Source organism: Chiloscyllium plagiosum, chromosome 3 (genome assembly GCF_004010195.1).
Source record: "Chiloscyllium plagiosum isolate BGI_BamShark_2017 chromosome 3, ASM401019v2, whole genome shotgun sequence".
Taxonomy (NCBI): domain Eukaryota; kingdom Metazoa; phylum Chordata; class Chondrichthyes; order Orectolobiformes; family Hemiscylliidae; genus Chiloscyllium; species Chiloscyllium plagiosum.
This window is the reverse complement of record NC_057712.1, coordinates 123,789,537-123,804,300: the sequence shown is the minus strand read 5'-3', so window position 1 is coordinate 123,804,300 and position 14,764 is coordinate 123,789,537. Positions and strand designations below refer to the sequence as shown.

The 14,764-nt window shown below is 44.2% G+C and overlaps 1 protein-coding gene across 5 annotated transcripts in view; it reads left to right on the top strand.

Annotated features, from left to right (window-relative positions):
- daam2 (dishevelled associated activator of morphogenesis 2) overlaps positions 1–14,764 on the top strand; it is a 326,991-nt gene that overhangs the window by 225,230 nt on the left and 86,997 nt on the right. For all 5 annotated transcript variants that reach the window (XM_043687248.1, XM_043687244.1, XM_043687246.1 and 2 more), the window contains exon 15: positions 11,580–11,687. In XM_043687248.1, the coding sequence (XP_043543183.1) occupies positions 11,580–11,687 (108 nt within the window). The remainder of the gene's footprint in view (positions 1–11,579; positions 11,688–14,764) is intronic.

Genomic DNA, 14,764 nt, shown 5'->3' with positions numbered 1-14,764 from the left:
GCCTGAAAGTCTGTTGGTTGAGGCCTACTCCGCAATGAGAAGGTAAGTCACTTACCACTACCACCCCCTCAAACTCTCAGACATGCAGTCTCGGTCTCTCACTTTATTGTTGGGAAATTGAGAACACTCCCTCCCCTCAACTGACCTTCCTGCCTTCACTGAATTTTAGAGGTGGCTAGAAGATGGAGACTTCCTTTCACGGGATTAATCTCCCCATTATTTAACCTTCATTGCCATCTTCCTCACTACCTTCAGGGGTGATGGAGTTGGGGAAGGAGGGAGGGAGTTTCTGCCTAACGTAACTCAATCTTTTTGACTCAAGCTCTGTTGATAATCTGAGAGAGTCAGAGGGACAGTGCTGAGGGGGACTAACTCTGCATCTTAATATTGACGGAGAACTGGAAAAGAGGGGCTAAAATTCCGAAGAGGTGAGGGAGTGAGCTGGAGCACTAACATCTGACACTGGTGAACAAGAAAAGAAAGCAAAATAGAACTAAAACACAGCAAAAGGAGAAATAGGAAATTGTCGTGACTGATCTGCTGGATGACTGAAGGGTTAGTTGTCTGTTCATTGTCTGAAAAATGATCTCTTTTCCAAAAAGCTGCCTGGGAAGTTTGGGAAAGCTGTCTACACCTTGCCTTGAGTTAAACAAGAGCCAGCTGATCTCAGTCCAGCTCGCTGCTGGCTGTCTTCTGAAAAGACTGGATGATCTCTCCCTTTTGGGTCCATCACTTAAAAAGAGAGGAAACCCAACATTTCTCATTCCCTTGGCACACACTTGATTCTTGCCATTAATGAGTCCAGCCAGTGGTCATAAACTCCATCCATTCATGGGCTCACAGCTCTCAGGAAAGATTTATTGTCAGCGTGAGTACATGCTGAATGGCATTTTATAGTGAAATGTATGCAGCCTGCAGTTAACGCTGGGATTACTGAGTACTCATCAGCTGCGTCTCCAGCTCAATCACCCCAATTAGGGCCACTGGGACTTAGTTATAACTCTTGTCTTGTTTCCTAAAACTGGGGAAGATGAATTGGCAGTCCCTTTTGATTTCCCCTAGTCTTGTTTCTTTTGCAGCGATTACAGACTGGAATCTTCTTCAAGGGGTATGGGTAGTTTACGGCTATCTGGGAGTGATTTGAGACTGGAATCTTGTCCAGATGGATTGTATATCACAGGAGCACAGAGTGGTTACTGCAGAAAAAGAGGCATTTCGAGACATCTTGTCTATGTTGGCTGCCTGTTGGAGTGATTCACCTAATGATGTCCTCTTGTCTCCTGCTACGGTTGACATTGGTTACCTAGTTGCCACTGAGCCGGCTTTTTATTGCAAACCCATGACTCCAGAACATTAGCCTGGTGTTCTGGACAACTGCTATATTACCATTATCATTTGGTTAATGTGCCAACACACTCCCCATTTTCTGAACTTTCCACTCCCCCTCCCACTCCACCAAGGATATGCAGGTCTTTGGACTCCTCCATCGCCAGACCACAACAACACGACGGTTGGAGGAAGAGTGCCTCATCTTCCGCCTAGGAACCCTCCAACCACAAGGGATGAACTCGGATTTCACCAGTTTCCTCATTTCCCCTCCCCCCACCTTGTCTCAATCAAATCCATCGAATTCAGCACTGCCTTCCTAACCTGCAATCTTCTTCCTGACCTCTCCGCCCCCACACCAGTCTGACCTATCACCCTCACCTTGACCTCTTTCCACCTATCACATTTCCGACGCCCCTCCCCCAAGTCCCTCCTCCCTACCTTTTATCTTAGCCTGTGGACAAACTTTCCTCATTCCTGAAGAAGGGCTTATGCCCGAAACGTCGATTCTCCTGTTCCCTGGATGCTGCCTGACCTGCTGCGCTTTTCCAGCAACACATTTTCAGCTCTGATCTCCAGCATCTGCAGTCCTCACTTTCTCCTCATAGTAACTTCACAACCCTCTTCTCTGTCTATTCTTACGTTTATCGAAATGCCTCTTCAACATTGCTATTGAATCTGCTCCCACCATCTCCCAGGCACTGCCATCTTCTGTGTACAATAGCTGGCTTGCACATCTCCTTTAAATTTTCCCCTATCACCTTAAACCTATGCTCCCTTGTGTTTGACGTTTCCAGCCTGGGGAAAAAACAGACTCCTCCAACCCCCTCAGCCTTTAACGCTCTCACGAAAAACCATCCAGTTCTGTCCAACCCCTCCTTATAGCTTCATACACTGCAACCCAGGCAACATCCTGCTAAACCTCTTCTGCACCGTCTCCACATCCTTACTATAACGTGGTGACCACAACTGCACGCAATACTCCAAATGTGGCCGAACTAAAGTCTTACCCAGCTGTAATATGACTTGCAAACTTACATTTCACAATACTTCCAAGCTTTGCATCATTTACAAATTTTAAATTATACCCTTGATTTAATAAGTCCAGATCGTTAGTTTTAATCATGAGGAACCAGGAAAACAGGCTCTTGGGGAACTTCATTGCAAACCCCAATCTGAAAACACCCACTAACCATTAGTCTCTGTTACTAATTCCTCAGCCAGTTTTGTTTCCGTATTGTTCCTGTCTCTTTTAACCCGGAGCTTAATTTTGCTCACTTGTCTGTTCCTGAGGCACTTTATTTAATGTCTCTTCGAAATCCATGTTCTCAACAATCAATCCTCTCTGTTCCCTCAGCAAATAAATGTCCCATCAAGCTCAACGTGATTCGCCCTTGAAAATAACACTTATTTTCTTTATTTTATTAACTTGCATTTACCCAAATGACTATTAATTGTGCCCCAAAATGTTATTTCTAGAAATGTTCCCCCAACTGTGGATAAACTGAGTGGTCTGTAGTTGCTGGTCTTTTCCTGACATTCTTTCTTCAGCAGGGATGAAACATTTGCATTTCTCCAGAACCCTGGCACCACCCCTGAGTCTGGGAAGACTGGAAAAAACATAGCCAGTTACTGTGTAAAATTCCATTCCCACTTCCTTCACCATCATTGGATACATTCATTCTGCCCTGGTACCTTATTAACTCCAAGTACAGACAACCTATCCAATACCTCCTTCTTGCCCCTTTTAAACCCTCAAGTGCCTGAATGACCTCCTGATCTGCATGGCATCTTGTTTTTTCATAAAGACAGATGCCAAGTATTAATTTAATATCTCTGCCATATTCCCTGCCTCCAAGCATAATCCCCCTTTTCGGTCCCTAGTCTACCCCACTTCTCCTTTTACCACCTTTCTTAACTCATATTCCTATAGAAGACTTTTGGGTTCTCTCTGCCAATCTCTCTTCGTACCCTCTGTTTCCTTCTTTTATTTATTTTTTTTCAGGTTTCCTCTGAATCTTCCATTTCCACCTCTGTTCATGGTTGTGTTACCTACCTAGCATCTCTCATGAGGTCACTTCTTTGTTTTTTTCATCTTTATCTGTCTACCTTTCATCATCCAGGCAGTTCTGGATGTGTTTATACATACCGTTTCCATTTTTGCGAACATTATCTTCAACTATGCCCAAACTATCTCTTCTTGAAAAGCAGCCCATTGCTCAGTGACAGTTCCACCTGCAAACCTTTGATGCCAATTTATCAGCAGCATTCTTGCACCACTGAAGTTGGCTTTTTCCCAATTAGTTAATCTTGCTCTTGATTTCTCTTTGTTCTTTTATGGGCCCAGTGCTGGCAAAATGGACAAGATTAGGTTAGGATATCTGATTGGCATGGAGGAGTTGGACTGAAGTGTCTCTTTCTGTGCTGTACCTCTCTGCGACTGTATGACTCTTTCATAGCTCAGCCAAACTTCATGATGCAAGCAACATTGTCTTCTCAATGTTACCCTCTTGGCACTTGAACCACCATGCAACTCATTCCCAAGGGCCAGGCCTCCTACCTCATTGAGCAAGAAACATACTGCTGTAGAATATTTTCCCGACTGTAGTCTAGGAACTCTCTCCTGGGATATCTGGGACTGGAACATAATCGAGGGGTTCCAATGTTCCATAACTAGATGCTTGAAGAGAAGTCACTACCTCAAATGGATTGTCTTTCCCTTATTATGTGACTTTAAATACTCTGATAAGAAGGTGCAGTGGGTGGTTATGAAATGAGTTAAAAAGCAAAGAGGTATACAGTTAACCTCAGTTTCTGAGCAACAGGTGTTACTGCATTGTATTGCAACTGAATATACACCATTCTTCAGATTAAATTGCTTCCCGGAGTATTGAGTGCTGGCTGCAGAAGTCATTGTTCACTGCAGTGTCTGAAACACTGGTTACAGGAGGGAAATTAAATTCAGATTACTGCAGGAATGCGCAAAGTGCCTCTGAAAACAATGAGACTTTAACATGGATTGAGTTTTGAATAACCATCACCCTGACTGTTTACATAATGGGCTGTTACATGGACAAGAGATTAAATAAACTGAGAATTCAATTGAATTCCAGAAGTCTCTCGCTCCCTACTTAAATACTTATGACTTGATAAGTATGTTCGACAGAGGGCTGCTTAAAATGTAACATTATTTTATGAAGTCTGGGCTGTCATCCTGTTTATTGTACAGTATTTAATATCAAGAAAGAATACTGGGCAGTAATCTTCCATAGTTGACGAGTTTATTTAAATTCTTAGCTTAATTATCCTTAATCATTGTACGTCGTCTGTGAAAACTCTTGGGTTATTTGTATAACGTTACTATCCATGGTTTACTGGAGAAATACCACTAATGTTGCCTTTGCAAATTCCTCCAGATCTAGTGGCAAGCAAAGTAGTCCAACAGCAGAGCCCTCTCTTAAAGCAACCGTACAGCAAACACTGAGTTAAAAATCACACAATGACATATTATAGTCCAACAGGTTTATTTGGAAGCATAGCTTTCTGAGTGCTGCTCCTTCATCAGGTGGTTGTGGAGTATAAGATTGTAAGACGCAGAATTTTTGCAAAAGTTTACAGTGTGATGTAACTGAAATTATATATTGAAAAAGATCTGGATTGTTAAGTCTCTCATCTTTTAAAATGGGCATGTTGGTTTCAGTTCTTTCATGTGTAAATTGCAAAACTTGTTTTAAAAGTTACATTCTCAAGTGAACTTTAACAATTGTTAAACACTCACACTCACACACATACACACACTCTCTCACAGACACTCATAACCCACCCTGCTTCCCCCACCCACATGCACACATACACATATACGTTTGTGGGGTGAATTTGTACTTGCAGAATTACATTTTACTTTGCTCAAAAGCTGCACGAATCCATGTAAGATTCTGCAAATCTGTTTTTTAGATGACAATCAGTCTGACCATTGTGGCACAGACAGCCTCACACAGGGCAGCTCACACCTTCAATGTAGTATCTGGGCCGACATGACACCAATTGTTAAAGTTCACTTGAAATTGTAACTTTTAGAAAAAGTTTTGTAATTTATATATGAAAGAGGCTGGAGGCCCACCTGCTGCAGAGGTGTGTCAGAACATTTCTGAACATATTGATTTGAAAATATCATACACGTACAGAAGCAGACAACTATGTGTGCTGCAGTAGTGAGGGGAACATGTTCCACTTATGCGTTTATCAGACGAGTCTGTGACCCCAAGAGAGCTGCTGTTAGATATTTATTTCCCATTGAGATTCAGGCAGCCAGTGTGGGCTGATTGGACAGCCTTTTTGTGGGTCCACTTCTAGGCGTGGCCAAGGTGACCATCAACAAATCCAGGCAATGGAGGGAGTCTTAATATCTGAATGACTGCCCCCTTCCCTCATTACATCCACTCCCGGGTGTCCTGGGAGAGAGGGCATGTGGAGTCTTGCTGTGACTGGTAGTTACCACAGCAGCTGGAGTGCATTGCGCCCCTCCCCCTCCCCCCAAAATGACATTTTAATGAACTTTTAAATTTGCTTTGTCTGTTTGGTTGCCTCTTGAAGGGGTTGAGAGAAAGTGAGGAGTGCAGATGCTGCAGATCAGAGTTGAAAACTGTGTTGCTGGAAAAGCACAGCAGGTCAGGCAGCATCCGAGACGCAGGAGTGGCAAGGTTTCGAGCATAAGCTGTTCATCGGCTCTCCTGCTCATTAGATGCTGCCTGACCCGCAGTGCTTTTCCAGTGCCACAATTTTCTACTCTTGTTAACTTTTAATATGGTCTAATTTGCTTTAATTTGATGCTTTCCTTTTGTTGTGATTATTTCAAAAGAGTATATGTAGATGTAAACTGAAGCTCTGATTGTCAATTGGGGAAATGATGGTGTTTCTAACTTATAGTTCTAAAAATTAAATCTTATCAGTGAGTAAAGATAAAACTTCAGGTTTGGGTTTCGCTGGTTGACAATCAGGGTCAAACAGAGGCTTTGCCACACTATCACATTGCCAGAGAGTAATGTGTACATTAAGGCACCTACATTTGCACACCTCCTTTCGGCTTATTTGAACATCACAGGATTGGTATGCTGCAGAGGGAGGCCATTCAGCCCATTGTGAAACACCAGTTATATTCTGGTCCGAGTCTCCTGCCTCTTTCCTATATCCCTGCACACCATTACTATCCAAACATGGGAAGTGGCCATCACTAGCCAGGCCATCCCTAACTGCTCTGGAGAAGGTGGTAATGGGCTGCCTTTGGATCAGAACAGTGGCATGCTGTTACATATTGACATTCTCACACTGTTAAACAGTCACACCAGTAAGCTACGTGAAGATAGCATTTCCCGAAATAATAGGGAGGGATTCGTCAAAGTGCCGAGAACAGCTCTGGTGATTTATTGTTCCTGAAGTTCATTTTACATTTACCCTGATCAATGTTCTAAGCATATCAATTGTTTCTGGTGCAGAGTGTAAAAAGTGGACTCAGTTAGGAGACTCTTGACTCTGAATCATAAAGCTATATATTCAAGGTGCACTTCTCTCGAGAGAAAGAGAGCATAATCTTGGATATGGCAATGATGGAATGTTCCATTGCTGGAGCTGTTGTCTAATACATGCAAAAGTTTATTATTCTGCCTTTTGCAGAATTAAACTTCAGAGATTAAAGACAAGAAGGTATGCAGTCCCAAACACACAAAAGTAGATTAACTTGTCTTTCATCCAGTTACTGTTTAAGGGACAATCTTGTACATAGACCGACTGTAACATTGGCTAAATGACAAAGAATGGCCACTTTAAGGGAGAGACATGGACAGAACTCATGTCTGTGTGTAATGGTTTCGCAACCTCCTGGGTGTGCAAAGCAATTTATTAATGAAAACCCTTTTGAAATATAGTTTTGTCATAATATTGGAAATGCAGGAGAGAATTTGTGCAAAGCGAGAGCGAACAGATAGACTGACAATCACGATCAGATGATCTGACTTTGGGAAAGTGATGGAAGAGTAAATTTTGGCCAGAACACCAGTGATAGGCTCCATGCTCTTTCTAAACATTTTTTATTGTTACTTTTTTCACGTATTGACATCTCTGACATGATAGTGTTCCCATAATGCTGCTTCAGAGTGTGTGCCAAGGTCATGTTGTCAAGCCCCTGGCGTGGGAACACATCTGACTCAACACTGCAAGAACTACCCACGCGACCACAGAGCGATGTGCTTTTAAAAATGCTAAAACCCCTCTATCATTCCTACCATTAACTTTACTGTATGGCTTCCCAGAGTTCCACCTCCCGTATCCCTTCCACGCCCTTTGTTGACAATTCCAGTGCACAAACTCCCAGCTGTCTTAACATGCATCATCGGAAATGCAATCTGGATCCCACAAACCGATTATTCGGCTCGCTCAGTATCGCTAGATCTCCTGCCAGATTCCTCCTTTTAGACAACACATGCTTACTGTGTAACCTTATTTCCCTTCGCTCCCCATCCCCCACCATCCTTTTCTCAAAATTGACTCTGTTTCTGTTTAGATTGAAGTGCTGAATGAATTATTAAATGAGCTGTGGGGACAGGAATTTATAAATGGGCTACTTATGGTCTGCAAATTCTAGCTGTCCTGCTCCAAGCATAACATTTGTCTTGGCATTGTGTGGCTATGCATTTATCAGGACCTGAGGGTCTGACTTCCTGAAGTAGTTGCAGGGGCTTGATCCGAGATAATAACCAGTCGTGATGCTGTCGACAGGGCTTTTAACGAGTAGTGGAAACAGGCCATTTTCTGTGTCTTACTGACTTTGTCCCCTACTTTACTGAGATGAGTCCAGATTACAACGATGCAGACTTATGTCAGTGAACAAACTTCACATTGATGACTGTACTGCGGCTTCCCATTTCCAGCGTGAAGAGGCGTCACGAATCATAATCTTAATTATCAGTACTTGTGATCATGTGGTAAAGGCCAAAAATCACGTGACATCGGGTTATAGTCCAACAGGTTTATTTGAAACCATAAGCTTTCGGGGGCCCCGCTCCTTCCTCAGGCAGACATCATGTTGTAAAGGTGAAAGAGTAAAGTTGACATAGACCTACCAGCCCATGGGGCTGCTCTCTCTGTCGTGAAGGATGACTAGTGGCCAGGGGAGAAGTTGAGAAGGTGAGGCTTTAATGGTAACCCCACCCATGATGGTGATACTGTGATATAAAAAGCAACACTGTAGACTGAAACTGGTTTTGGTGTTGCGACTTAATAGTTAGCATCCTTACGTCAAATTCTAATCATCACCACCTTCATGAATGCAATTAGAACAGTGAAGACTGACGCTCTGCCAAGCACACTGCAGTGTCACCTCGTGTTAAACTAAATTGTGCGCTCTGTTTGTCCCATGAATGTGAGCCTCTTCCCTGCCTGGTTGATAGTCTGGAACCATAATGTTGGACAAATATCCTTTTTCTATGATTGCGAGCTTCCATCTCACTGAGGAGGCTTCAGACCAATTCATGTCCAGCAACCTGCTCTAAAAACTCTGCTCACATTTTGGCAGCTGTGAAAAAATGCACCACAACATTTCAACATTTAAAACTAAGTCTTGAGTGTTCTAAAATAGAAGTGAATTTCCCCGATCTCGGTTTGTTAATGGATACTTGGAAAAAAAGTCCAGGAGCTGGATCCAAGACTTTACCAAAAATGATTCAATTCCCTCTTGGCCTATAACTAATCTGTACCCAGTTTTGTTTCAAACTTTCCAATTAGTTTTGAGACAATTAGTTTCCTCTGGGTGCTCCGGTTTCCTCCCACAATCCAAAGGTGTGCAGGCTAGGTGAATTGGCCATGCTAAATTGCCCATAATCTAGGATGCATTAGTTAAAGGGAAAAGGGGTTTGGGTGGGTTACTCTTTGGAGGGTCGGTGTGGACTTGTTGGGTTGAAGGGCCTGTCTCCACACTGTAGGGAATCTACAGTGCCAAACTGCTAAAAATGGTTGAAAATTTGTGGGCGGCACGGTGGCACAGTGGTTAGCACTGCTGCCTCACAGCGCCAGAGACCCGGGTTCAATTCCCGCCTCAGGCGACTGACTGTGTGGAGTTTGCACGTTCTCCCCGTGTCTGCATGGGTTTCCTCCGGGTGCTCCGATTTCCTCCCACAGTCCAAAGATGTGCAGGTCAGGTGAATTGGCCATGCTAAATTGCCCCTAGTGTTAGGTATGGGGTACATGTAGGGGTATGGGTGGGTTGCCCTTCGGCGGTGCGGTGTGGACTTGTTGGGCCGAAGGGCCTGTTTCCACACTGTAAGTAATCTAATCTAATCTAATCATATTATTGAGTCATACAACACGGAAACAGACCCTTTCGTCCAACTTCCATGCCGACCAAGTTCCCCAATTTTCCTCTTTTTAGCCCATATCCAACTACACCTTTCTTATTCATGTACCAATCCAAATGTCTTTTAAATGTAGTAACTGTACCTGAATCTTTCACTTCCTCTGGAAGTTCATTCTACATGTGAACCACCTTCTTTGTGAAAAAGTTACACTTCAGGGCCCTTTTAAATTTTCCTCCTCTAACCTGAACATTTTTGACCACTATTTTTGAGCCTCCCCCACCCTAGGGAAAAGACCTTTGTTATTCACCTTATCTATGTCCCTCTATAAGGTCATCCCTCGACCTCCTATGCCCCAGTGAAAAACATTCCAGTCTATCCTTAAAGCTCAAACACTCCAGTTCTGGCAACATACTAGTAAATCTTTTGTGAAATCTCTCCAATTTAACAATATCCTTCCAGCAACAGTGCAATTAGAACTGTACGCAATACTCCAAAAGTGGCCTCACCAACATCTTGTACAACCCCAACATTCTATCCCAAAACCCATACTCAGTGGCCTGATCAATGAAGGCAAGCGTGCTATGAATACCTTCTTTACCACCCTGTCTACCTGTAACTTTCAAGGAATGAGTACCTGAACCCCGGGGTCTCTCTGTTTGACAACACTACCTAGGGCTCTATCATTAACTACATTTGTTTTACCAAAGTGCAATAGCTCACAATTATTAAAGTTAAACTCCATCTGCCACTCCTCAGCGTATTGATCAAGATCCCTTTGTAATCTAACTGTTAACTCTGTCACCAAATTTGGAGTCATCTGCAAACTTACTAACTATGCCTCCTAAATTCTAACCCAAATCGTTTGCATAAGCACTGATCCCTGTGGAATATTGCTGGTCACAAGTCTCCAGTCCAACAAGCAGCTCTCCACCATGACTCTGTCTCCTAGCATCAAGCAAATTTTGTATCTATTTGGCAAGCTCTCCCTGAACGTGGTCCATGTAGACAATATCAATTGCTCTGCCCTCATCAACTTTGTTGGCAATGTTTTAAAAAAACTCAATTAAGTTTATAAGACATGATTTCCGACGCACAAAGCCATGCTGACTGTCCCTAATCAGACCTTGCCTCTCCAATTGCATGTACATCGTATGTCTCACAAACCCCTCCAACAGCTTACCCACCACTGAAGAAGGTTATACCCAAAATATTGACTTCTCCACCTCCTGATGCTGCCTGGCTGGCTGTGTCCTTCCAGTCTCCTACTTGTCTACTGACCATTGATGTCAGACCCACGGGTCTTTAGCTCCCTGGCTTCTCCTTATAGCCTTTCCTAAATAAAGGCACAACGTTAGCCACCTTCCAGTCCTCCGGCACCTCGCCCATAGCTGTAGGTGATGCAATTAGTCTGCTAGGGACCCTACAATTCTTCCATAATCTCCCACAACATCCTGGGGTACACTTGATTAAGTCCTGGAGATTTATCCACCTTTATATTTTTTAGGACCTCCAGCACTTCTTCTGTAATGTAGACTGTTTACAAAACATCAATTTTATCTCCGCGAGTTCTCTAGCCTTCATTGCTCATGGGCAACTAGCCTTAAAAGTAAGGGTGATGTGCCTTCAGTGGAAAAGCTAATAAACAGCTTGAGAGCTAAATGATGTTCCGGAGACACCGTATCCTCATGGGCATTCCGTTTGAGGGGAAAAAAGCAGAGACATTTCAATTTCACAATTAAAGTGTGTTTGAGATCTGACAATGAACTATACTATTAGCATATTGAGCTCCACCACTGCCTGAAAACCCAAAGCAATATTTTGTTTCATTTGATATCGTGGCTTCTGTGATCTTAGCCACACCTGGTCATCACAAGCTCATTGATATTTCTGTGGTCCGGACTGTTACAGGACAGGATTCAAGGCACTGTCTGGAACGATATAGATGACCTGCGAGCCTTCAACACTCTTGATCTGGAAGATTTTGAAAAGATGTTCTCGGCCTACCAGAGGCAGCAGGTAAAGGTTTCTCTTTCTCCATCGTGTGGTTTGTGGGATCAAGCAGTGGATACATAGCAAATGTCAGGAGTTTCTGTCAGCTGGAGGAGGTGGGGTGGGTGGGGGAGGGGAAGCTGATCCAGTAAGTGCTTTACCACTCCATGAAGGATTTTTGTTAAAGGGACTGCATTGCTAATCAAAAGGTGCCGATTTGGAGGCAAGTAGCAAATGAGGTGAAAGGTTCTCAGAGAGAGTTGTTCTGATTGGGGACACACAGCCCAAAAGGCTGGAGAGAACTGATTCCGTCATAACTTTCGCAATCGAACTCTGAGAGATTAGTTTCTGGAGCGTAGTCACTGTCTAGAGGGCTCTTTCAAATATCTGACAAAACCCTGACGGGCCAAATGGCCTTATTGCTTTACTATGGTATGATTTCCTTTGAGTCATTCGTGTTGATGATGTTGTCTGGAAACCAGGTGTTCAAGGTGACTGCTGAAGCTCCCAGCTCTTGTGATCCATTATTCTTGTTCGGATTTAATCAAGGAAATCCCCAGTTTATGTTGCTACCAAATAAAAAACATGAGAAATTCCCATGAGTGGTATCTACTTTAAGTAGGCTGCAGCACACCTGATTGCTAACCTGATAGAGTGTTACTGGAAAAGCCTACCTTGAGAAAACAGAGTTTGCTTGACCTAAGCCTGAGATAAAAGATGGGCTTTCGGCTCATGACTGTCCTTCACTTCAGGCTGACATGTAGAGCTTGAACAGCAAAAACCCTTGAGCTTATTTTTCCAGGGCATGAAACTTGCCATTTTCCTGTTCTTTTAGCCATGGCAAATAATGTCCATTGGGGCAGCACAGTGGCTCAGTGGTTAGCACTACTGCCTCACAGTGCCAGGGACCCGGGTTTGATTCCCACCTCGGGCGACTGTATGGAGTTTACACATTGTCTGCGTGGGTTTCCTCTGGGTGCTCCTGTTTCCTCCCACAATAGTGTTAGGTGCATTAGTCAGGGGTAAACATAGGCTAGGGGAATGGGTCCGGATGGGTTACTCTTCGGAGGGTCAGTGTGGACTTGTTGGGCCGAAAGGCTTGTTTCCATACTTTCGGGAATCTAATCTAATCCACCCTGAAACTGTCCTCCACTACAGTTTGCTCATCTTACACCTTCTCCTGCGTTTTCTGCTTTGATATTAAAGTGACTGAAACCTTCCTGCCATTTCAGAAGCACCGAACCCTACGTTTTTGTTGTGCCTAACCCTGGGAATCTGTCAGTCCTGAGTTGAGGGGAGCATGGCTGTGTTTTTGTGGACCTGGCGATAGCTAACTCTTTTGGAATGGTGTGACGGAGGTCCTGCTTCTGTGCAAAGTTGCCCGAGAGCGAGTTGTCTGTTTGCTCTACGCTTCCAGGTCGTCTGTTACTGTGCAGGCAGAAAGATCCATATAAGGCAACCACTTTCCACTGCTTCTCTCCAACTTGATTCTTCTTGATTCATGAATCGATATACATGCGTGTGCCTTTGTGTATATAAAGCAAGGAATACAGGCCGCTGGTCCTTGAGCAAAGTTAAAGTGGCTCGACGCCTGTTAATCTAAATCTGTCATTGCATTTTTACATATTGTTTATGTGCCAGCATGAAATATGTGAAAACAGTCTATCAAACCCTAACATTTGGCTTGCCTGCTCCGATTTTGACAGAGTGACCATTCAGCAATCGCGTGAGGCCCTCAAGGCGAGATATCCTTTACTCCTTCAAATGAGTTGAGGGCGAGGTTGGGGCAGGGAGCTGGGGGGAGCGGTTAAGCTTCCCGCATCATTTAAAATTTACCCGTTCAAAGGGGGACCTTTTAAAAGATTAAATTCATTCAGTCTGTGTTTATGGCTCATTGCACAACAGTTTTTTTGGGGTGTCTGGTACTGCATTAGACTGCTGGCACTCCAAGTCCCATAAAAGGCCATGTGTTCAGCACGGTCTTGTCGCCCTGAGCCAGCAAATCACTTTGGTTTGGCATTACCGTTTCCCCCCCCAGCCCCCCCACCCCAGCAAGTAATATCCTTCCAAGTCAAAGTTGGCCTGGAACAGCAAGACACGTTACACGTAGTGGTGACCAGTTCATGTGTTGAGCAGGTGTCACGTGACATTTTGATTAGCACCCATTCTTTTAAGAAGAAAAGCCAAAGGGATCCAGTGCAAGAGCTGTCACTGGACATAAAACAACTCTTTCCAATTCACCAAAGATGCTTAGACAGCACCCTCCAAACAACCCCACTTTCATCTCGAAGGGCAAGGGCAGCAGATACTTGAGACCACCACCACCTGCAAGTTCCCCTCCAAGTCGCTCACTACCCTGACTTGGAAATATTCTGCCGTTCCTTCACATTCCCTCCCAATTCAGTTCCCTCCCTGCTGGCATTGTGGGTCAACCCACAGCAGATGGACTGCAGCGATTCAAGATGGCAGCTCTCCACCACCTTCTCAAGGGGCAACTAGGGATGGGCTTTCAATGCTGGCCAGCCAGTGACCCCCATGTCCCACAAATGAATAAAGAAAATCTCACTGCCATTGTGGAAGATGGGTGGGATTAACAGTGCGGCCGGCCCCGCAGGCTTGGTTTAGCTCCACCACGCAGATGGTGGTTTCTTTTGGATGTGGAGATCTTCCTTTGCGCTTTGCCAAAGAACAATGATGAGGCATCCTAATGACGAGCCCGATGGGGACAGAACAGAAGGATTTAGCTACCTCGCCCAGAGCTGCACTCACCTAGAGCTGGACGAATCTGAAACAAAAAGAGCAGAAATTGCTGGAGAAACTCTGCGGGTCTGGCAGCCACCTGTGGAGAGAAAGCAAAGAATCGAGTCTGATGACCCTCCATCAGAACAGATTTGAGCTAGAAAAAAAATGGTATTTTTGGTGAAAGGTGGGATTGGATGGGTGGTGGGGGTGAATGGATGGGGGGAGGGGGAGGCCTGGTTTGGGTTAGTTGGGAGAGACATGAGCAGATGTTTGGAGACAGAGCCAAGACAGAGAGAGAGAGTGCGTGATATGAAAGGATAAGCAAGGTTAGTAAACCAGGAGAAGCTGAATAAGTGATAATG